The following is a 20,511-nucleotide window of genomic DNA, read 5'->3' on the forward strand; positions in this document are numbered from 1 at the left end:
CAGGCCGTGGTCAGTGTGGGGCAGAGCCGTGGTCAGCGTCGGGCAGAGCAGGGGCTCCCGGGCGGCGGGCCGTGGTCAGTGTGGGGCAGAGCCGTGGTCAGCGTCGGGCAGAGCAGGGGCTCCCGGGCGGCAGGCCATGGTCAGTGTGGGGCAGAGCAGGGGCTCCCGGGCGGCAGGCCGTGGTCAGTGTGGGGCAGAGCCGTGGTCAGCGTCGGGCAGAGCAGGGGCTCCCGGGCGGCAGGCCATGGTCAGCGTGGGGCAGAGCAGGGGCTCCCGGGCGGCGGGCCGTGGTCAGCGTGGGGCAGAGCAGGGGCTCCCGGGCGGCGGGCCGTGGTCAGCGTGGGGCCGAGCAGGGGCTCCCGGGCGGGTTGTGGGCCTCTGAGCAAGCCGGTTCCTGCGGCCTGCTGGTCCGACGACATCTCAGGCTGGCATCCTCTCCTCAAGGCCCCGGGTGTGTGGCCGCGTGCTCCTCCCTGGGCACAGGGAAGTGAGTGGTCACCTCTGATCTGAGCCAGTGAGTGGCCGCTGTGGCCTAACTGTGCCCAGAACGGTCATGTGCTGGGGCATGGAGGGGCCACGGTGGGTTTTCTTGGAGCGAAGCGCCCTCTCTGCCCTGGAGCTGTCCCCCCCCGCAGACCCCCCTTCAGCGAGCCCCCCCCTGTCAGCACGGGCTCTTGTCCTGTCACCCCCAGTGCCCGCCACCAAGCTCAGCACGCTGACACGGCCCTGCCCCGGGCCACGCCACTGCAAGTACGACCTGCTGGTTCACTTCGAGATCTGCGAGCTGGAGGCCGACGGCGAGTGCGTCCCCACGCCCAGTGTGCCCGCCCCGGGGTGGGGGGGTGGGGGGGCCCGAGGGGCTGTGCTGGGGGAGGAGAGGGCCCCGGGGTGGGGGGGTGGGGGGCCCCGAGGGGCTGTGCTGGGGGAGGAGAGGGCCCCGGGGTCTGGTGGAAGTGGCACACGGTGGGCTCCTTGCCCCCTGACTCTGGCTGGTCTCCCCGGACTGGGCCACCCCATCTTCACCTGTGAGAACACCTGACCTCTTCCTGTCCTCACCCCTCCCCCTCCTGGGACCACCGTGGCGGGGAGGAGGGAGACCCAGCCTCCCACATATACCTCTCTCCTCTCACACCTCCTCCCCCTCTCTCTCCCTCTCCCCAGTTACATCCCTGCAGTGGTGGACCACCGTGGCGGGGAGGAGGGAGACCCAGCCTCCCACATATACCTCTCTCTCTCTCACACCTCCTTCTCCCCTCTCTCTCTCCCTCTCCCCAGTTACATCCCTGCAGTGGTGGACCACCGTGGCGGCATGCCTTGCATGGGGACCTTCCTGCTCCACCAGGTTCGAGACCCTCCCTGCCCCAGCCTGCCACGTGCCCCCTCCCCGGCCCCTCCATGGCCCCCTGCCCAGGCTTCCTGACCAGTGTCCTCTCCTCTGGCTCCTGGCAGGGCATCCAGAGACGGATAACCGTGACGCTGCTGCACGAGACGGGCAGCCACATCCGCTGGAGAGAAGTGCGCGAGCTGGTGGTGGGTGAGTGCGGCCGGTGGGCCGGCCTTGGGGCGGGGGCTGGGGCGGTGGGAAGAACATGGAACCTCCCCAGCACCAGCACCAGGTCACATGCTAGAGTTTCAACCACAGCTCTGCCCCTGTGGCTGTGTGACGATGGCCAAGTCACTTACCCTCTCTGTGCCTCAGTCCCTCACCTGAAAAGGAGAGCTTGGGGCCGTAGTGGTGATTCCAGGTACCTCTCTAGTCACTCTGTTAGCTCACAAAGGCTTCCCCGACAAAGTGCCGCGCTATGTGGCTCGACACCACAGACAGGTCTCACAGAGCTCAGGAGGCGAAAACCCGGGACAGAGGGGCTGGCAGGCAGCCACGCCCCCTCCCCTTCCTGCCTCTTGTGGGTTCTGGTCATTTCTGGTGGGGAGTCCTTGGCTCTCCGTGGCTTGTAGACGCATCATTCCAATCCTTCGTCCACATGTGTCTTCTTCTTAGAAAGACAGGTTACGTGAGGGTCCCACCTCCAGGGTGAACTCATCTTAGCTATTTGCACCTGCCACAGAGGGCCTTCTGTTTCCAGGAAGGTCACATTCCACAGTGCCGGGGGCTAGGGCTGCAGCGTGTCTTCCAGGGTGGGGGTAGGGGGACACAGTTCAGTTCTTCCGGGACCCTAGTCTGGTTTCTTCTGTGACGTCACGCCGTGAACTTGGTCTGCCAGAGGCACCTCCTTCGCCAACCTGTAAAGACTTCTTGTGCGAGGACACGGACAGACGATCCATTCCCGGGTGTCGTCAGCCTGAGCTGACCGGTGACTCTGGAAGCCCCGCCCTGGGCGTGTCTGCAGCTGTGTCCCCGGGGCTTGTAGAGGGGCTCTGAGGGCCCAGCGGCAGGAATGTGGCGTCCTCCAGGAAGCAGAGGGGTCAAGTTCACTGTCACTGCCAGAGCAGGAAGTGATGAGAGAGTCCCCCAGCCCCACCCGGCAGGATTCCAGACTCAGTGGCCACAGACTGAGCTGCCCGCCCCTCCCCAGTGAGGGGGGGTGGCTGAGGGGGCTCTGACGGAAATGCCGCTCGCAGGACACAGCGGGGTTTTTTTCCTCTTTTTTTAAAGTATAACGAGAAGAGGGAACACTGGATACTCATCTTGCTAAGATTTTCTTTTCCACCGGGTGGGAGGCTGTGCATCTTGGGCTGAGTGATGGACTCTGTCTGGGGACAGGTGCAGGAAGAAGGAGCCCAGAGCTCAGACTGCGGAGGAGGATCCCCGAGAGAACCGTGCGCTGCCTGTCCGAGGGCTGCGGCCGCTGCAGACCCCGCAGTCCCTCCCTGTCCACTGTAGTGTCTCTGTCCACCAGGTGCTCTGGTGGCCACGGGAGAGCCCTGACGGGTCTCAGCTCACAAGCTGTGGCCCAGGCGGAGGCGGTGAGCAGGGACCCAGCACCCCCACCTGCCCTGCCCCCCCCCCGGAAGTGACGCGGACCCGTGACCTTTGCCCTAGGTCGCATCCGAAACACGCCAGAAACAGACGAGTCCCTGATCGACCCCAACATCTTGTCACTCAACATCCTCTCGTCTGGGTACATCCGCCCAGCCCAAGACGACCGGTGAGTCCCTCCCCCCCGCGGCTGCAGGCTCTGTCCTGGAGTCCTGAGGTGGGTCCATCCGGGCCGGGACCCAGCGGGTATGAGGTCGGCCTGCGGCACCCTTGGCCGGCATGGACGTGTTGCGGGTCCAGCCACTCAGGACGCATCACCTGACCCTGAAGCTCTGAGGCCCCCTTTCTGACGCCCGCAGGGGTGGGGCAGGGAGGGAGCCGGTGGCCTCCAAGCCCCTTGGTGCAGTCTGTGCGTTTGTGTTCCTTGGGTCGCCAGGCAGAGGGGCTGCGGGCAGCTGTGGGGGATGAGCTGAGTCTGGGAAGCTCGTGGGTGGGTGGACGGCATGGGCAGTGGGCAGCCCAGCACCCTCTATGTCTCCAAGTGTGCTGCTGAGGCAGCTGTGTGAGCCAGGGGTCCTGGAGGAGGTTCAGGGGCGCACTGGGGTGGCGGTCCAGCATCCTGGGTGGGGGTGAGCCCACCGGTCACTCCTTGTCACTGGGCTATTCCTTTCCAAGCTCCCAGGTGATGGTCAAGTCCTAACATCTGGGGCAGTGGACAGGCCCCAGGACAAACCAGCCCAGGTGGGAGGGGTGTGAGGGGAGTCGCTGGAGCCCGCTAGGGGCAGGGAGCTCACGGCCACCGTGGCCTGGGGGACGGTGGCGGGTCTGCTATGTGTCTGGACTGCTGTCCAGGGCTGTGGGGAGATGACCAGGGTGCTGCAGTCGGGCCAGCTGCTCCGAGGGCTCCCCCTGCCTGGCCCTCGGAGCTCGAGCTGCGTGTCTCCATGGGTCCCCATGGCTGCGAGCCTGCGTGCGCTCGCCAGGTGTGGGGGGGCCCGCGTGCGGGGAGAGCCAGGATCAAAGGGACAGAGGGTCCTGGTGGAGTCACCTCCCATTCTCCTGACTCGACCGGAGAGGGGGCTGTCTCTCAGATGGGCAGCTTGGGGGTTGGGGGGCAGATGAAGCTCTGGTTCCAGCCCTGCCCTGGAACTTCCAGAAGGAACTCACCCTGCACTCGTATCCAGAGGAGGGAGGAGTTGGGCGGGGGGGGGGGGGGAGCGTTGGGGGAGTTCTCATGGGTGGCAGCACCGACCGCAGGCGGGGCGGCACCAGAGAGAGTGAGAGGGTGAAGCCCGTGGTGGGCGGGGCACCACTGAGAACGCAGCTGACAGTGGGCGGGGCGTCACTGAGAACGCACCCGAGACTGGCAGCGAGACTGGCAGCAAAGGCTTGGCACCCACCCACACGGGGCCACCTGCCAGGCCGTGGGACTGGGTCCCCCAGGAGGGAGTGTGCCCTGGGGAGGATCTGTGGGCCACGCTGAGTGATGCTCTGGATCTGGGGGTGACCTAGCCTTCCCCCAACCTCTGGCAACTTCTAGATTCTCGGGGCAGGAAGGGAGTGGGAGGCACAGGGAAGGGGTGAGGGCTCCCTGCACTGAGGGGTGTGTGTGTCTTCCGGCTACTGGGGGCCTGGGCCCTGCGCTTAATCCAGGGTAGCTGAGGAGGCCGCGGCTCCTGACTGGACCTCGGGCCAGCGGGGCTTTAGCTGAACAGGCTCTCCCTGTCCCTGTCCCTGGTGGCCCCGGATCCATCTCGCGTGGGCTTTGCTCTTGCACCCTGGGTGTCCCAGGGCAGCTCTGGGGCCCATCAGCCCCCATGCTGGGGTCAGGGTCCTGGTCCCAGGACAGAGGAAGGTCCCACCCTGCCCTGGGAAAGGGGGGTCCTTGAAGAGGGGGGTCCTCTTCAGCGGGCAGCCCCAGACAGGCCAGCAGCCCCCCCACCCCAGGGCCTTCCTCTTCCGGGACCTTGGCTGATGTCCTCACGATGGACCTGGCTGCTCTGTGGGCAGACCGGGGGCCCTTCTCCCCGCTCAGATGCTCAGGCTCGGCGGCCCCAGGCCCGGCTCCAGCCTCGGGCCGCCCACCACAGGCTTCGCAGCAGCTGAGGCCCCTGCTTGAAAGGCTTCATGCTTTGCAGCCTCCCAGCTGGGACTGGACTGTTCCCCGTGCAGCTGCCCCGCCCTCCCCACCCCACCCCCAGCTGCCCCGCCCTCCCCACCCCACCCCCAGCTGCCCCGCCCACCCCGCCCCCTGCAGCTACCCCGCCCCCTCCCCTGCAGCTGCCCCACCCTCCCCGCCCCGCCCCCTGCAGCTGCCCCACCCTCTCCTCCCCCCTGCAGCTGCCCCGCCCTCCCCGCCCCACCCCCTGCAGCTGCCCCACCCTCTCCTCCCCCCGGCAGCCGCCCCGCCCTCCCCTCCCCTGCTGTTCCCCCCCTGCTCTTTCTCCTCACTGTCACCTCCACCCCCCCACCCCCCCACCCCCGTCCTGCCCTCGCTGTCCCTCCAGGCTGCCCCGCTGCCCCGCGCCTCACTAACCTGTGACGTTTGTGTTTTGCAGGCAGTTTCTTGATTCGGACATGCCTAGGTACCATTGGAGCCCCTGGTTCCCCCTCAGACTCTCCCTGACCCCCCCTTACCCTCCGAGCCCCCCCCCCCCAGCCCTGAAACTCAGTCTCCGCTCTCTGGATCCTTTGACAACTGCTCCTCTCACCTGCCTGTTTCTTCATCTTTATAGTTTATTTTCTTGGAATACATCCTTTGGTTTGTGGTTGCTTCTCCGCCCCTGGCTGAGTCCTTCCTGCCCCACTCCTGATTGTGGCTGCTCTGGTCGATGCCCACCTCCCGTAGATAGACGCTGGCTGGCTCCTGCTCCTCCCGCCCGACCTGACCTTGCCCCTGTCCCGTCCTGTGCTGACCCGACCACGCCCCGCCCCGCCCCGCCCTGCCCCGCCCTGCCGGAGGGCAGCAGGTGCCCGCATGCTGGCCAGGCTCCCCTGGAAGGTGACAGGGAAAAGAAGGAGGGAGGGGGGGGCAGACAGGAGCTGCCCACCAGGCGTTCCCCGGTGCCCCCTCCAGCCCTGGTGTGAGCCCTCGCCTGGCATGGCCGCCGCACACCCTTTAGGATGCGGGTGAGAGCTGAGGCTATGAGGAGCCCAGGAAGTCTTTGGACTCACTGGGGGTGATCCGAGGTCCAGACGCCCTGCAGACACGGGTCCCAGGCTGGGGGCCTCCGCTCTCTGCTGAACCCACTCGAGGCCCTGAGGGTGGCCGTGCATCCTCAGTCCCCAATCCCCAACCCGGACCGTGCCGTGAGACTTGGGTCTGTTCCGAGCAGAGGGTCAAGGCTGTCACCTGGGTCCCTGTGGGTGTGGCCAGGCTCTGTGTGGTGGTCCCAAGGGGGGGGTCCCCTGTTGTCTGCTGTCTTCAAAGAGGACATGGGTAGCAGGAAGATTTATTTCCAGCTGCAGGGGGGTGGGGTGGGTGCACAGCAGGACCGTCTGAGGCTGTGATTGGTCGGTCCCATGGCTACTGTGTGTGCATGGTCCCTGAGGTGTGTCCATGAAGACATGCCCACATAGGCTCCTGCTCAGTGACAGGCTGTGTGTCTCCCCCTGGGCACCAGCTGGGGAGGCAGAGACCTGCAGTGGTGAGGCTGCCCTGAGGCGGTCCTGCAGGGCCTGCAGCTGGGACCTGCCTCCCCCGGCAGTGGAGAGGGCTTGCAGGAGGCGGTGTCCTGCCAGCTGGTCCTGGAGGTGGGCCGGGCTGGCCCAGGTGGCTCCCTGTCCTCGGAGGGTGTGGGCAAGAGCTCCTTGCCTCCGTCTCATCTCCGAAAGGGACCCAATGTCAGAGCTATTTCCTTGATGAATGGAAACTTCCAGGCCTGTCAGTATGATTGCATGGGGTGTGTGTGTGTGTGAATATTTTGTTTGTTTGTTTTTCTGCAACCAGCTCAGGGTGATAGAGGGGCGCTCAGGCTGGTCCCTGGGTGGTGTGGCCATGTCAGACATCCCCTCTCAGACATGGTGGCCTCCAGGAGGGCTCTGGGTAAAGGACTGATGGTACCCCGTGGCCCGGGGGGGGGCATGACACCTGGGGAGGAGAGGGGATCTGAGTTCCTTGTCAGTAGAGCTGCCTTCAACCCCCGCTACTTTATCAGCCTTGCCCCTGCACCCGAGCAGGAACCGTCTCCCCATTCCAAGGGTGGCTCGTTGGCCCTGGGGGCTGGGCCTGCAAGATGAGGTTCAAGGCACTGAGAGGAAAGGGGGTCCCCACGATCGGGCTTGAGCCTACTCCATGGGGCAGGAGTCACAGGAGGGCTGGGCAGTTCTGGGGGCAAGTGGACAGTTGGCGCGATGGAGGTAGGGTCTCGTCTGGGACGCCTGGAGTGAGGTGGGACCCAGCACAGCCCGGCTGCGCCCTTGGCTGTGTGAGTGTGGTGGAGTGGCAGAACCTTCTGGAACCTTGTCCCCCCCTCCCCCCATGGCGGTAATATCAGCCCCTGCGTGAGGCTGAGAGATTAAGTGACATGATGTAAGAAAAGCTCTCAGCATGGGGACTTGCACACCTATATGTAACTATAAGTCCCGTGACTGTCAGTAGTGCCTAGTTAGCATTTAATTCAGGCAAAAAGTATGGGTTTTTCTTTGTGCTAACTACTCTATCTTGCCCGAGGGAACACACAGAGAAATGAGGTCTCCCACACTGGGCGGGCACGGGCCACCACCCCTTCCTCTGTCTTACCCAGGGCCCGCACCCCACCTGGAGCAGAAGGGTTCACGGGACCTTTTCAAGCTCCGCGGTGTTGGGGTACAGCCCCGTGGCCCCTGGTGACCCCCACCGGGTGCAGGTGTGGGATCTGATTTCCCAGAACTGGAGGCCCAGCCTGGCACCCCGAAGGCGGCCCCAGCCTCACCAGGAAGGGTCCAGACAGACGTGGGATCTTTTTAGAGACTTTGTACCTTAGACCCCGTGCCTGGTGGGTGGTGGGGAGAGGGTCCCTGGGGGTCTGGAACGGCGGCTGGGAGTCTGAGCATCTAACGAGTCCCCACTGATGCTGGTGCCGCAGGCCCAGGGACTCTGTTTGGCTCGTGCGTTTCTCCTTACAGTTGTGTCTGGGGACGGCTGGGTGTCGTGTGGGACAGTGATGGGAGCTGTGGGAGTAGGGCTCCCTTCCTGGGGTGGCTGGTGCCCGGAGAGGCCCCCAGAGGACTCTGCTGCTCCAGAGCAGTGGTCCTGGCCTGGCCTCCTAGCCCCGTTCTCCTGGGCTCTCTGGCCCTCGTTCCTGCTGTGTGACGAGGGACACCCGTTTGTACCCCCACGCTGTGCCCCGCGAGCCTGGGGCGCCCCGTGTGGCTGCACTCTGTGCCCCCCGAGCCTGGGGCACCCCGCATGGCCGCGCTCTGTGCCCCGCAAGCCTGGGGCGCCCCGTGTGGCTGCGCTCTGTGCCCCGCGAGCCTGGGGCGCCCCGTGTGGCTGCGCTCTGTGCCCCCCGAGCCTGGGGCACCCCGCATGGCCGCGCTCTGTGCCCCGCGAGCCTGGGGCGCCCCGTGTGGCTGCGCTCTGCCACCCGAGCCTGGGGCGCCCCGCATGGCCGCGCTCTGTGCCCCGCGAGCCTGGGGCGCCCCGTGTGGCTGCGCTCTGTGCCCCCTGAGCCTGGGGCGCCCCGTGTGGCTGCACTCTGTGCCCCCCGAGCCTGGGGCGCCCCGTGTGGCCGCGCTCTGCCACCCGCCCCACCTCCTGTGCACCCGCCACCGTCTGCTGGCTGTCACTTGGGGTCTGGGTGAGACCCCCTCCCCTAGTCTCTAGAGCAGGGGTCCCCAAACTACGTCCCACGGGCCACATGCAGCCTCCTGAGGCCATTTATCCGGCCCCCGCTGCACTTCCAGAAGGGGCACCTCTTTCATTGGTGGTCAGTGAGAGGAGCATAGTTCCCATCGAAATACTGGTCAGTTTGTTGATTTAAATTTACTTGTTCTTTATTTTAAATATTGTATTTGTTCCCGTTTTGTTTTTTTACTTTAAAATAAGATATGTGCAGTGTGCCTAGGGATTTGTTCATAGTTGTTTTTTTTATAGTCCGGCCCTCCAACGGTCTGAGGGACAGTGAACTGGCCCCCTGTGTAAAAAGTTTGGGGACCCCTGCTCTAGAGGCCTCGGGTGGCATGGGACTCAGGGCAGGTGTCCAGAACCCTTCCTGCTGGACCCAGGGTCTGGCACCTGTGGTCCGTGAGGTCGCCGCTGGCTGTGGGCCGAGGGCTGGTCTGCAGGTCAGAGCACGAAGCAGGGGCCGCAGCACGGCTGTGCAAGGGTGGGCCCGGGTCCGTTGGCAGAGAGTGGGGGAGATGTTGGGTCCTGGTACCTGGGGGGTGGGGCAGTGAAAGGCCGAGGAGGGTCCCTCCCACCACTGCACCCCACATGTGAGACCCCCCACTGCACCCCACATGTGAGACCCACCACTGCACCCCACATGTGAGACCCACCTCAATTGGGTTTTTGGAGACATTCTAAGTCACCAGCATCCATTCAGGACAAAGCACATGCAACCAGACAGAGGGCCCCCCCACCGGCCTCTCCAGCGGTCCTCGCGTGCAGGTGGGCTTGCTGCTTCTCGCAGCCTGGACCCAGGTTCTGACAGCCCACCATCCTGGCCTCCCGGGCCGGGGCCCTCAGGCCAGGCCGTACCCAGTGTGTCTGGGGCTTCCTGGGGGGCTGGTCACGACCGTGGTGATACTAACATGTGCCGCTCAGGCCCTGGGCCAACCCCCTGGAGCACGGGCTCATTTAACCCGCGGGGCAGCTCGGTGAGGCCGGGAGAGATGTCTGCTGACCGCCGAGGTCACGTGGCCGCGATGTGGCATTCGAAGCTGGGCGGCCTGGGGACGTTCGTGCCCGGCTGGGCTGCAGTGGGCACCTGGCTGTGCCCGGACAGAGCCTGGGCCTCGGGGAGCCCCAGGACGGGCGGCGTCCCTCAGTCGTGGCTGCAGCTAAGGGGTGCCTGCCTGGGTCCTGCTGGGGTCGGACCCACGGCCATCCCTGTGGACTCGGTGTGTGGGCCGGGCTTGGAGCGGCGCGTGGGCCGTGTCAGCCCGTGCCTGGCAGGGGACGGCGCCTGTTCTGACGTACGAATCTCTCTGTGTGTACCTGTGTGTCCTGCCTGCCTTGCCTTTAGCGTTTCACTCGGAAACGACACTAGGTACAGCCGTCTCTTCCTCCGCACTCGCTGGGTCTGCCCTCTCCTCTTCTCAGTTTCCTTCCTCCTCCGCCGTCTGCCTTTCTGTCACCTGCTGTCCTCCCTCCCGTCCCTCCCCCCGGGTCTTGTCCTCGGTGACGTGTGTCTGACAGCAGCCCTGCCCGCGGCTGGGCTCCCCGCGCCCTCCGCGCCCCTGGGCCTGGCCGTGCGGGGGCCGGGCTGCTGCCTGGCTGCCGTGTTGATGTGTTTCTCCGCTGTGTCTGAGGATGCTGGGATGGAACCCGGGCAAGGCAGGGCGGCCACAGGGGCACTGAGGCACCTCCCCGCCTCTAGTGTGCAGGCGAGGGCTCAGGAGCTCTGCCGTCGATGGCCCGAGCTGCCCCCCAACTCTCCAGGGAGGGGTTTGCGGGCCCCTGGCTTTCTGGGTTGGACACGGGCGGCAGAAGGGAGAGCCCCCCCTGCCTGAGGGCAGACCCTGCCGTCGTGGGCAGCAGAGCCTCCGCAGTGGGTGGCCTGGTTTCTGCTCCCAGCATCCTCCCCGAGGGGGGCCCCCTGCCCCCCAGGGCGAGTCAGTGGTGGAGGAGATAGGTGGGTTCTGCAAACCTGGGCAGGTCCCTCGGGGTCCCAGGAGAGACCATGGCCCCTCCTTACTCAGACCCTGTCCCCACCCTGTGCCCCTTCCTCTCTCTCCTCTCTACCCTCCCGGCAACTCAGCCTGAGAGCTGTGGGCTCCACATGCCACCATCTGTCCACGGTGGGGGTGACAGCTGGCTCAGCCTGTTGGTGGCACCTGGAGCCCCCCCCCTCCCAGGTCCTGAGTAAGGAGGGGGTCTGTCCTCTGGGACATGGCCACCCAGGCCTCCGGACCTGGGGCCCCAGCAACACTCCCTGGGGGCTGCCCACTCGCCTCTGTCCGTCTGTCTGCCTGCGTGTCCCCATCCCAGCCTAGCGTGGCCTGTCTGTTATTATCTTCTCTCTGCTCCCTTCTAGGACCTTCTACCAGTTCGAGGCTGCGTGGGACAGCTCCATGCACAACTCTCTCCTCCTGAACCGGGTCACCCCGTACCGAGAGAAAATCTACATGACCCTCTCTGCGTACATTGAGGCAAGACCCCCCCCCCCAGCCCAGGACGCGCCCCTGAAATCACCCGTCCCCCTAGCCTGGGGTGCTTGCCCGGGGCGGAGAGAGTGAAGTGAGCCCTGGGCAAGCCCAGGCTGTCTCCCAGTCCTCGTGACGCCCATGTCCTCGGAAGGGCAGTGCCCAGTCAACCCGCTCCACCGTCTCGGCCGTGTATGTGTGTTCTTGGCGTGGTGAGGTGGCCGCAGCCCACTGGACGTCGCATCTGTGTTCCGGGCAGCATAAGTGTCCTCCCCACCCCCGGAGTCTGAGCACAGCAGGCTGGCAGGGGCCGTTTCTCCAGGCTCAGCCGGGAGTCTGGAGGTCTAGGGTGGGCGGCTGGCCTCCCCTCGGGGCCTGTTGCTTGCCCGTCACGTGGTCTTTGTTGGGCAAACCCCCAGCGCCCCTCCGCTTCCGTGGCAGTTAGGGCGGAGCTTCAGGGAAAGAGCAGGGTGCCGCGTCTGTCCCGGGACGCAGTGGTGGTGTTAGGCTCACAGCGTGGGTGCGTCCTCCCAGGCGGTGTTCTGTGCTGTGTGTCACCATTGTCATGGTGAGGCAGCTCTGAGGCCTGAGACGGAGAGGTGCGTGTCGGGCACCCTCGGGGCCCCTGCACAGTAACTGGGCCCTCGGCGGCCTGGGGAGGCGGGGCCCGGCCAAGGGCTGGCTCCAGTGGGGAGTGGACACTCTCCCGCCCGGTCTGGGGCCACACTGGGGCCAGGAAGGCCTGGGCTGTGTGTGGTCAGTGTGTTTGTTGGCTCTCTCTCTGCCAGTGGGGGCGTCCCTGTGCCTGAACCCCGGCTTCCTTGCCCCCCGCAGATGGAGAACTGTGCCCAGCCGGCCGTCATCACCAAGGACTTCTGCATGGTCTTCTACTCCCGCGACGCCAAGCTGCCCGCCTCGCGCTCCATCCGCAACCTGTTCGGCAGCGGGAGCCTGCGGGCCTCGGAGAGGTGAGTGGCCCGGGCGGGCCGGGCGTCCTGGTGGTGCGAGAACCGGACCGGGCTTTCCTGGGGAGCGCCCGGCACAGCGGCCTGGCTGGCCCGCCTCCCTGCCTCCCTCGCCCGATGTTGGGGTTGTTGGAGGTCACAGAGCACGTGCGGGGACACCAATGGCGTGTTGGGGAGCCGCCCTGCACCCCACCGCCAGGCGACCTTCTTCCCCTGGGGTCCTGGGGTCCTGGGGATCTGGGCTGCTGGGCTGCACACAGGACGGGATGGATGAGTGTGGGGCTGGGCTGGGAGGGGGTGCTGGCCGAGGCCGGTGGCGCCAGAGCTGGACTCAGACGCCAGGACCAGTGGACCTTGTGCTTCCACCTGCTGGCATTGAGGGGGCCGAGGCCACGCCGGGAGGCTCCCCACACTCTGTCTGTGGCCCCACATCCAGGCCATTCTGGGCACAGCTGGGAGGAAGGAGGTCAGGTCACGACCCTGTCATCCGGGAAGTCCCCGGGACGGCGGAGGGGTGCCCCTTGGGGTCCCGCGGAAAGGGGGCTCTAGAGTGGGAGCTGTCCATGCAGGGCTGCCTGCGTGGGCGCGGCAAGGCGGGCGCTGTGTGCGCTGGAGAGCCGTGCCTGTCGGTTCTGGGTATCGCCGTGCCCGGTGACGGTGTGTCCCCTGCCTCCCACAGCAACCGTGTGACGGGCTTGTATGAGCTCAGCCTGTGCTACGTGGCCGACGCGGGCAGCCCAGGTAGGCGTCCGCCCTGCTCGCTGTGGCCCTTTGCTGAGAGTTCCCTGGGGCTCTCTGCGTCACTCTGAGTGACCTCCGCAAAGCCGCCCTGTGGGGGAGTTCCCTCCCCGTGAGACGCACGCACTTCTCCAGGGTTCCGAGGGGCTGTAGGACAGCGAGGGGAGGGTTCCACGAGGGGAGGGCTCGCTGCTGCAAACCAGTGCGGCTAGAAATTCTGGGTCTGGAGGGAGAACGGTGCCGGATGAAGAAAACAGACTTACAGTATTAAGAAAACAGGATGGGACCAGGAGGACTCTTCAATGCTGATAGCAATATCCGAGTGCCCCATGGCCCTAGTTTGCTTTATTATATAGCTACATGCAAATCAAGGAAGTCCTTGATACAAAGTTACACATTGGAGGCAAAAACAGGAGCTCTCCTAAGGCATAAAGTGGAATCCCCCCACCTTGCATAAGTGAAATCAACCAACATCTGAACAAAGAGTGAGAGGAAGGGCATGTAAATTGCTTCCAGCAACTTAAGGAAGCAAGTGAAGTGAGTGCCGATACTCAGCCTCACAGCCAATATGGAGGTGGAGGGGGGAGCACTCAGCCTTCTGCCACTTGCAGTCCACCACAGCACGCCAAGGGCCACAGCGGGGACCCCCATGGGGACGCAGTGCAGGCCCCTTCAGGGGGTGGGGGTGGACCAGGGCGGGCGGCGGGGGTGGACCAGGGCGGGCGGGGGTGGGTGGACCAGGGCGGGCGGGGGTGGGTGGACCAGGGCGGGCGGCGGGGGTGGACCAGGGCGGGCGGCGGGGGTGGACCAGGGCGGGCGGTGGCGGTGGACCAGGGCCGGCGGTGGCGGTGGACCAGGGCGGGCGGGGGTGGGTGGACCAGGGCGGGCGGCGGGGGTGGACCAGGGCGGGCGGGGGGGGGTGGACCAGGGCGGGCGGCGGGGGTGGACCAGGGCGGGCGGTGGCGGTGGACCAGGGCGGGCGGGGGTGGGTGGACCAGGGCGGGCGGGGGGGAGTGGGCCAGGGCGGGCGGTGGTGGTGGGCCAGGGCGGGCGGCGGGGGTGGGCCAGGGCGGGTGGGGGGGTCCGGGAAGGGGCTGCCCAGGAGCCCTGTCCTGGCGGCCACGGGCAGGGGTGGACGTGGTGGACGGGCGCCCCCGGCAGGGATGCAGCGGCGGCGCCGGCGGGTGCTGGACACGTCCGTGGCCTACGTGCGAGGCGAGGAGAACCTGGCGGGCTGGAGACCTCGCAGTGACAGCCTCATCCTGGACCACCAGTGGGAGCTGGAGAAGCTGAGCCTGCTGCAGGAGGTGAGTCTGTGGGGGGCCCGGGGACCAAGACCAGGTCGGACTGGGCGCCGGGCTCCTCGCGACCCGGCCGCAGAGGGCGGTTGGCTGGCAGACAGCGACCAGAAAGCACATCGGGGTGGGCGAGGCCCTCCCTCGCTAAGGTCAGGGAGACAGTGGACACCAGGAAGCTGGTGCTGGGAGGCCAGGTGTCCTTCTGCTCACGGCCGCACATGCCGGGCGCGAGGCCCGGATGCAGAGAGGGGGGCAGTGCGTTGGGCGCAGGGCTTGCTCCGGCCGGGGCCGTGTGCCGCCAGCAGGTTGGTCGGCTCTCCCGGGGTCTGGCCTGGGGCCCTGGTGTGTGTGGGGCCGCCGGCCAGGCCCCTGCCCTCGAGGGCGGCGGGTGAGGCCCTCCTCCGGCTCCTGTGCAGGTCGAGAAGACCAGACACTACCTGCTGCTGCGGGAGAAGCTGGAGACGGCCCAGCGGCCCGGCCCCGAGGCGCTGTCCCCCGCCTCCAGCGAGGACTCCGAGTCCCACAGCATGTCCTCCGCCTCCTCCCCGCTCTCGGCGGACGGACGGCCGTCGCCCCTGGAGGCTCCCAGCGAGAGGCAGCGGGAGCTGGCCGTCAAGGTAGGGCTGCGGGTGGGCGGCGTGGGCGGGCGCGCAGCGTGGGCGGGCAGCGCGGCCAGGACGCGGCCCCCGCAGGGCTCCATGGACCTGACCTGGTCCGTGTTGGCTCCTGGCCCGGCCGGGAGCTGGGAGAAGGCGTGGTTCCGTGCCCGCTGCCCCCACTGGGACTGGGGGGTCTTCTGCAGCCTCTTCCCCACGCAGCGGCATGGGCTCTCTTGAATACCCACATTGACGGGGAGCTCACCACCCATCCCGGCCCTTTCTGCCACTGGGGGCCCTCCAAGAAGGCCTTCGTCTCAGCACCCCCTACCTTCCTTGAGAGGATTTCCTATCAGTGATCGGCAAACTCATTAGTCAACAGAGCCAGATATCAACAGTACAAAGGTTGAAAATTTTTTTGAGAGCCAAATTTTTTAAACATATATAGATACATTGTTATTAACTTAATTAGGGTACCCCTAAGCTGGCGGAAGAGCCGCATGTGGCTCACGAGCTGCGGTTTGCCGACCACGTCCTAGCCCACCCCTCTTTGGGGAGGCCTGGAGGTGCTGTGGGCCTTGACCCCCAGTGCCAGGCCGCTTGGCCGACCACTGTGTTGTTGGGGACTGAGCCCTCCCCTGGACTGGACCCTGGGGGGCTCCTGACCCGACGTTCTTTGTCCCTGCAGTGTTTACGCCTCCTCACGCACACGTTCAACAGAGAGTACACACACAGCCACGTCTGCATCAGCGCCAGCGAGAGCAAGGTGGGCCCCGCGTCCCTGAGCCCCCGCCTGGCCCCCAGCCTTCCCCGCCCCACGTCCCCCGAGCCCCCGCCTGGCTCCCAGCCTTCCCCACCCCAGGTCCCCCGAGCCCCCCGAGCCCCCGCCTAGATCCCAGCCTTCCACACCCACGTCCCCCAAGCCCCCCACGTCCCCCGAACCCCCACCTGGCCCCCAGCCTTCCCCACCCCAGGTCCCCCGAGCCCCCCGAGCCCCCGCCTAGATCCCAGCCTTCCCCACCCACGTCCCCCAAGCCCCCCACGTCCCCCGAACCCCCGCCTGGCCCCTAGCCTTCCCCACCCCAGGTCCCCCGAGCCCCCCACGTCCCCCGAGCCCCCGCCTGGCCCCCAGCCTTCCACACCCACATCCCCCAAGCCCCCCACGTCCCCCGAGCCCCCGCCTGGCCCCCAGCCTTCCACACCCACGTCCCCCGAGCCCCCCGAGCCCCCGCCTAGATCCCAGCCTTCCACACCCACGTCCCCCGAGCCCCCCGAGCCCCCGCCTAGATCCCAGCCTTCCACACCCACGTCCCCCGAGCCCCCACCTGGATCCCAGCCTTCCCCGCCCCACGTCCCCCGAGCCCCCCGAGCCCCCGCCTGGCCCCCAGCCTTCCACGCCCCATGTCCCCACGGCACTCCGGTGTCACGGGTCCTCACTCCTGGCCCTCTAGTCTGCTGGCCATGCCGGCCTGCGTGCTTGCTGGCCTCTCCCCCCGGCCCTGAGCTGGGGGCTCCACCGCCTCTTCCCAGTCTCACTCACTGGGGGCCTCGCTGCTCTTGGGAGCTCTGTAGCCGCAAGCCCCTGGTGGGCTGGGAGGGGGCTCGGGAGGACTAGGAAAAGGGTGCCTGCCGTTGGGGTGGTGGTGCCCTAAATGAGAGTTAGAATGCCAGCAAAGGTGCATGGCTGTCCCCATCACGAGGGCCCGGAGACTGTCCCTTCCTCCGTGTCCCCTGCCAAACATTCTCTCATCTCCACAGCTCTCTGAGATGTCTGTCACCCTGATGCGGGACCCATCCATGTCCCCTCTAGGGGTGGCTACGCTCACCCCCTCCTCCACCTGCCCCTCTCTGATTGAAGGCCGGTACGGAGTGGCCGACCTGAGGTGAGTGCACCCCGCACGGAGCGCAGAGACGGGGACTCGGGTGGTCCCGTAACTCGGGACGGCCACAAACATCCAGGGTGGAGGCGTGGAGTCCGCAGGCACGGTGCCCAGAGCCTGTTCTGCACCCGCCCCCTGTCCCTGTGCGAACCTGGGTCCTCACCTCCTTTCTGAGACCGTTTTCTGCTACATTAAAATCAGCCGTGAATAAAAGCAGGAATGGGTAACTATCTGGAAATAGATGTTAACTGGGCTCAGGCTCATGATAGCGATCATTTCATGACGTGTATAAATATGGAATCATTATGTCGGTAGGTACACTAGAAACTGATACAATGTTATATATCAAAGAAAAAAAAAAGGCAACACAACAGCACAAATCAAAAAACCTGCCTCACGGAGCTCAGGAGATACACCCTGAGCTGCGAGAGCCACTGAGCCCACCACGGCCCACGGGGACCTGCGGCCTCTGAGCAGTGCTGGGGAGGGCCCCCCAATACACCCACGCCACTGACACTGCTTGTATCTGATGATCCGATCTTGAAACCCGTCCGCATTTCCAAGTTCTTCTCTGAACACGAGAACAACGGCATTGAGTCCTCTGGCCGTCATCCCGAGACGGCCTTCGCGGCCACCAGGTCCCATCGCTGGGGCCTGCCAGGTGTCCCAGGCCAGCCGCGCCCTCCCTGAGAGCCACATGTCCACGTCAGCTCCGTTTTGGAGGTGGCAAGTGGCTGCAGACACTTACGGGGGGGGCGGGGTGTGTGGAAAGAGCCACAGGAGAAGGGTGTCGAATCTCTTGCAGCTGGGACCCTCCCCACCGTGTCTGGCACAATCATGGAATCAGGCGGGTGGGCCAGACGGTGGGTGTGGGCGGCAGACGGTCAGAGGTGCCCACAGCGGCTCCGAGAGCACGCGCTCCCTTGGGGAGCCCTGTGGGGACGGTCCCGGGCCTGGCCAAGAACGGCCTCTCAGCGGGAAAACACCAGCCTCACTCTCGTCTTTCCCAGGACCCCCCAGCCCATCTCCCGGCCGGCCAGCCCGGAACCGGAGCCCGTGCCAGAGGTGGATTCCAAGAAGTCCCCTCCCCCAGTCGGGGCCGCAGAAGCAGAGAAGGAGCCCCAGCGCCTGCTGGTCCCCGACATCCAGGAGGTCCGGGTCAGGTGCGCAGGGGTGCTGCCCAGAACGGGCTCTGCTGGAGCCTCACCCGTGAGCCTTGCCTCCTGCCCTGGGGCGGGGGGGGGGGGGTCGGTGCCGAGGCCCGGACACAGCCCTGCAGGTGGGCGGTCGGGATGCGTCCACAAACCGCCAGTCTGTCCACCTTGCAAATGCCTGTGGGCCCCTGCGGCCCTGAGAGCGTCCAGCTGACGGACGGTGGTCGTGGGATGTGGTGGACAGGGCAGGGCAGCTTTTGTAATGTTTCTCCGTTTTGCTCAGGGCTGGGTCGGTGGTTCTGGTCTCTGGCCTCCCGGGCGGGGGTCCTGCCAGGTCTGCCCCTGGCGTGGCGGGAGGCCTGGCTGGGGTGGACGGCTGGCTCCTGGGTGGGGATCGCCCCCGCTGGCTGCGGAGGAGGCAGGCGTGAGCGGACGTCCCTGCCCCCCCGCAGCCCCATCGTCTCCAAGAAGGGCTACCTGCAGTTCCGGGAGCCGCACACGGACGGCTGGGCCAAGCGCTTCGTGGTGGTGCGGCGGCCCTACGCCTACATGTACAACAGTGACAAGGACGCCGTGGAGAGGTTTGTGCTCAACCTCTCCACCGCCCAGGTGGAGTACAGCGAGGACCGCCAGGCCATGCTCGAGGTGCGGCCCCAGGAACGGGGTGGGCGGGCCCTGGCTGGCCAGGGCGCGGAGTCCCAGATGGGGTGGGGGAGCCAGGGGCCAGGCCTCATCCTCCTCAGCGGGCCCTGCAGCCACCCAGTGTTGTCTTTCCTGCGTGGGGACATGGGGGCAGTCTCATTGTCCCTCTGTCTCTCATATACCGGGGTCTCTACTGGCCCCTGGGGTTCATAGTCCTGGTGACCACCAGGGGTGGTGGGTGGGACAAGCTTCACCTTCTTCCACTCAAGAGCCAATAAGTCTGTCCGCTCCTCCTGGGGACGCCCACGTGGGTGGGCCTGAGCCACTGAGGTGCTGTGAGCCCGGGAGCCCAGCCCCCTGTCCCCTGTCTCGGGGCCCTGCTCCTCTTTGGAGCAAGCAGCAGCCCTGGGTGAGACTGCCGGGAGCCCAGCCCCTTCCTGCGGCCACCGCAGTGGCCACTAGATGACTTTTGATTCCCTGGGGTGGGAGTTCAACCCATCAGGCAAGGGCTCAGACTTGAGGGAAGCGTCTGCCAGGTTGGGGGGGCCCAGTGGACACGTCTGGACCACGGCTGTGCCAGGGTCCCGGGAGAAGGAGCCTGGGCCTGTCGGGTGGGGACACCGAAGTGGCATGGTGGCCCCAGGGCGTGAGAACAGACAGGGCGGCAGAACCTTCCGGAAGGGAGCGCAGCCTGTCTGGTTGGGGCGGGCCGTGCGTGCACACCACCCGCCCCCGCGTGACGTGATAGCCCGGTGGGGGGGGGGGCAGAGGGCCGACCCGCAAGCCTGGCGCCTCCTCACAGGGCGGTGCTTTGCAGACGCCTCACACCTTCGCCGTGTGCACAGAGCACCGGGGCATCCTGCTGCAGGCCGGCAGCGACAAGGACATGCACGACTGGCTCTACGCCTTCAACCCCCTCCTGGCCGGGTCCATCCGGTAGGGCTGCTGGGGACCTGGGTGCGGAGGAGGGGGCGGGGGGGCGGGGAGCTGGGGGCGGGGCAGGGGCAGGGGGCGGGGCGTCCTCCAGGGCGTCTGGGTTCCTTGCATGGCCTCGTCGTTGCTGCCCAAGCAGGGTATAAAAATACCAAGATCTTACAACTTCCCATGCTCCTGGGGTGGACCTTCCTGTAGGGACAGCACCTTTGTGTAGGGAGTCAATAGCCAGCACCGTCCCCCGACATCATGTCTTACAGGAGTCACAGTGACAGACGCGGAGGTCACTTCCTCTCCGGGCCACCGAGCTGTCACACCTTCCCTAGCGCAGGCCTGCGGTGCCCGCTCCCATGCTGACCTCTGCTTCTGTCCCCCTCAGGTCCAAGCTCTCCAGAAGGAGGTCTGCCCAGATGAGGGTCTGAGTGGAGTCACCCTGCCTCTGGACGGCCAGCGAGGCCCGGCCTGCTCCCTCTCGCCGTCCGTCTGTCCTCGCCGCCCAGCCCTCCCCACCAGACAGCCACAAGCCCCTCCTCCGGGGGACGCCCGCTGGGCCAGGGGACTCGCACCGCATGACCACAGGACTGGTGCTGCTCCTGGTGGACGCCCGTCTGTTGTCATTTCCTCTTGGAGATCGCACGCTGGGGGGGAGGAGCGGACGGCGAGGCCGCAGGGCATCGGGCAGGGGGCGTCGCGGACGGCCGGATATTTTTTTAAGCATAGACAGACTTATTTATCAGTAACATTCAGTAGTTAGCGACCGGGAGGCAGTCCGCTCGGAACTTAGCGATAAGACTGTGTTCTATTTATTATTTATTTCTAACGACCCGTAGGGCTCGAGACGGATCCCACTCCTGCTTGCTCTCACCACATCCCCCAAGCCTCTTAGGGACAGACGGACAGACAGACAGGGTAGGGCAGGGCAGCCGCCTCGGAAGACCACGGTGAGGTTGGCACCCCGCGGGGAGTGCCCGCCCGGGCCCTCGTCCTGGGCTGCGTGCCTGTGTTGGGACCTGGTGTCACAAGTCCGAGCCGCGCAGAAGGTGGCGTGTGTCACAGAAGGTCGCGTGTGTCACAGAAG

The 20,511-nt window shown here is 66.2% G+C and overlaps 1 protein-coding gene across 1 annotated transcript in view; it reads left to right on the forward strand.

The window, feature by feature from the left end:
* The window catches only part of KIF1A (kinesin family member 1A), a gene marked incomplete at its 5' end in the record, with an annotated part of 42,802 nt that overhangs the window by 19,499 nt on the left and 2,792 nt on the right, over nucleotides 1-20,511 (forward strand). The window contains 16 exons of the mRNA XM_066358180.1: nucleotides 693-801; nucleotides 1,276-1,342; nucleotides 1,450-1,534; nucleotides 3,002-3,107; nucleotides 5,497-5,523; nucleotides 11,119-11,233; nucleotides 12,062-12,195; nucleotides 12,872-12,933; nucleotides 14,092-14,237; nucleotides 14,645-14,845; nucleotides 15,513-15,590; nucleotides 16,583-16,707; nucleotides 17,715-17,867; nucleotides 18,311-18,503; nucleotides 19,303-19,436; nucleotides 19,813-20,492. Coding sequence (XP_066214277.1) covers nucleotides 693-801; nucleotides 1,276-1,342; nucleotides 1,450-1,534; nucleotides 3,002-3,107; nucleotides 5,497-5,523; nucleotides 11,119-11,233; nucleotides 12,062-12,195; nucleotides 12,872-12,933; nucleotides 14,092-14,237; nucleotides 14,645-14,845; nucleotides 15,513-15,590; nucleotides 16,583-16,707; nucleotides 17,715-17,867; nucleotides 18,311-18,503; nucleotides 19,303-19,436; nucleotides 19,813-19,855 — 1,778 coding nt within the window. The remainder of the gene's footprint in view (nucleotides 1-692; nucleotides 802-1,275; nucleotides 1,343-1,449; nucleotides 1,535-3,001; nucleotides 3,108-5,496; nucleotides 5,524-11,118; nucleotides 11,234-12,061; nucleotides 12,196-12,871; nucleotides 12,934-14,091; nucleotides 14,238-14,644; nucleotides 14,846-15,512; nucleotides 15,591-16,582; nucleotides 16,708-17,714; nucleotides 17,868-18,310; nucleotides 18,504-19,302; nucleotides 19,437-19,812; nucleotides 20,493-20,511) is intronic.

The sequence above is a fragment of the Saccopteryx leptura genome, unplaced genomic scaffold (assembly GCF_036850995.1).
Source record: "Saccopteryx leptura isolate mSacLep1 unplaced genomic scaffold, mSacLep1_pri_phased_curated manual_scaffold_84, whole genome shotgun sequence".
In the NCBI taxonomy this organism is placed as follows: Eukaryota; Metazoa; Chordata; class Mammalia; order Chiroptera; family Emballonuridae; genus Saccopteryx; species Saccopteryx leptura.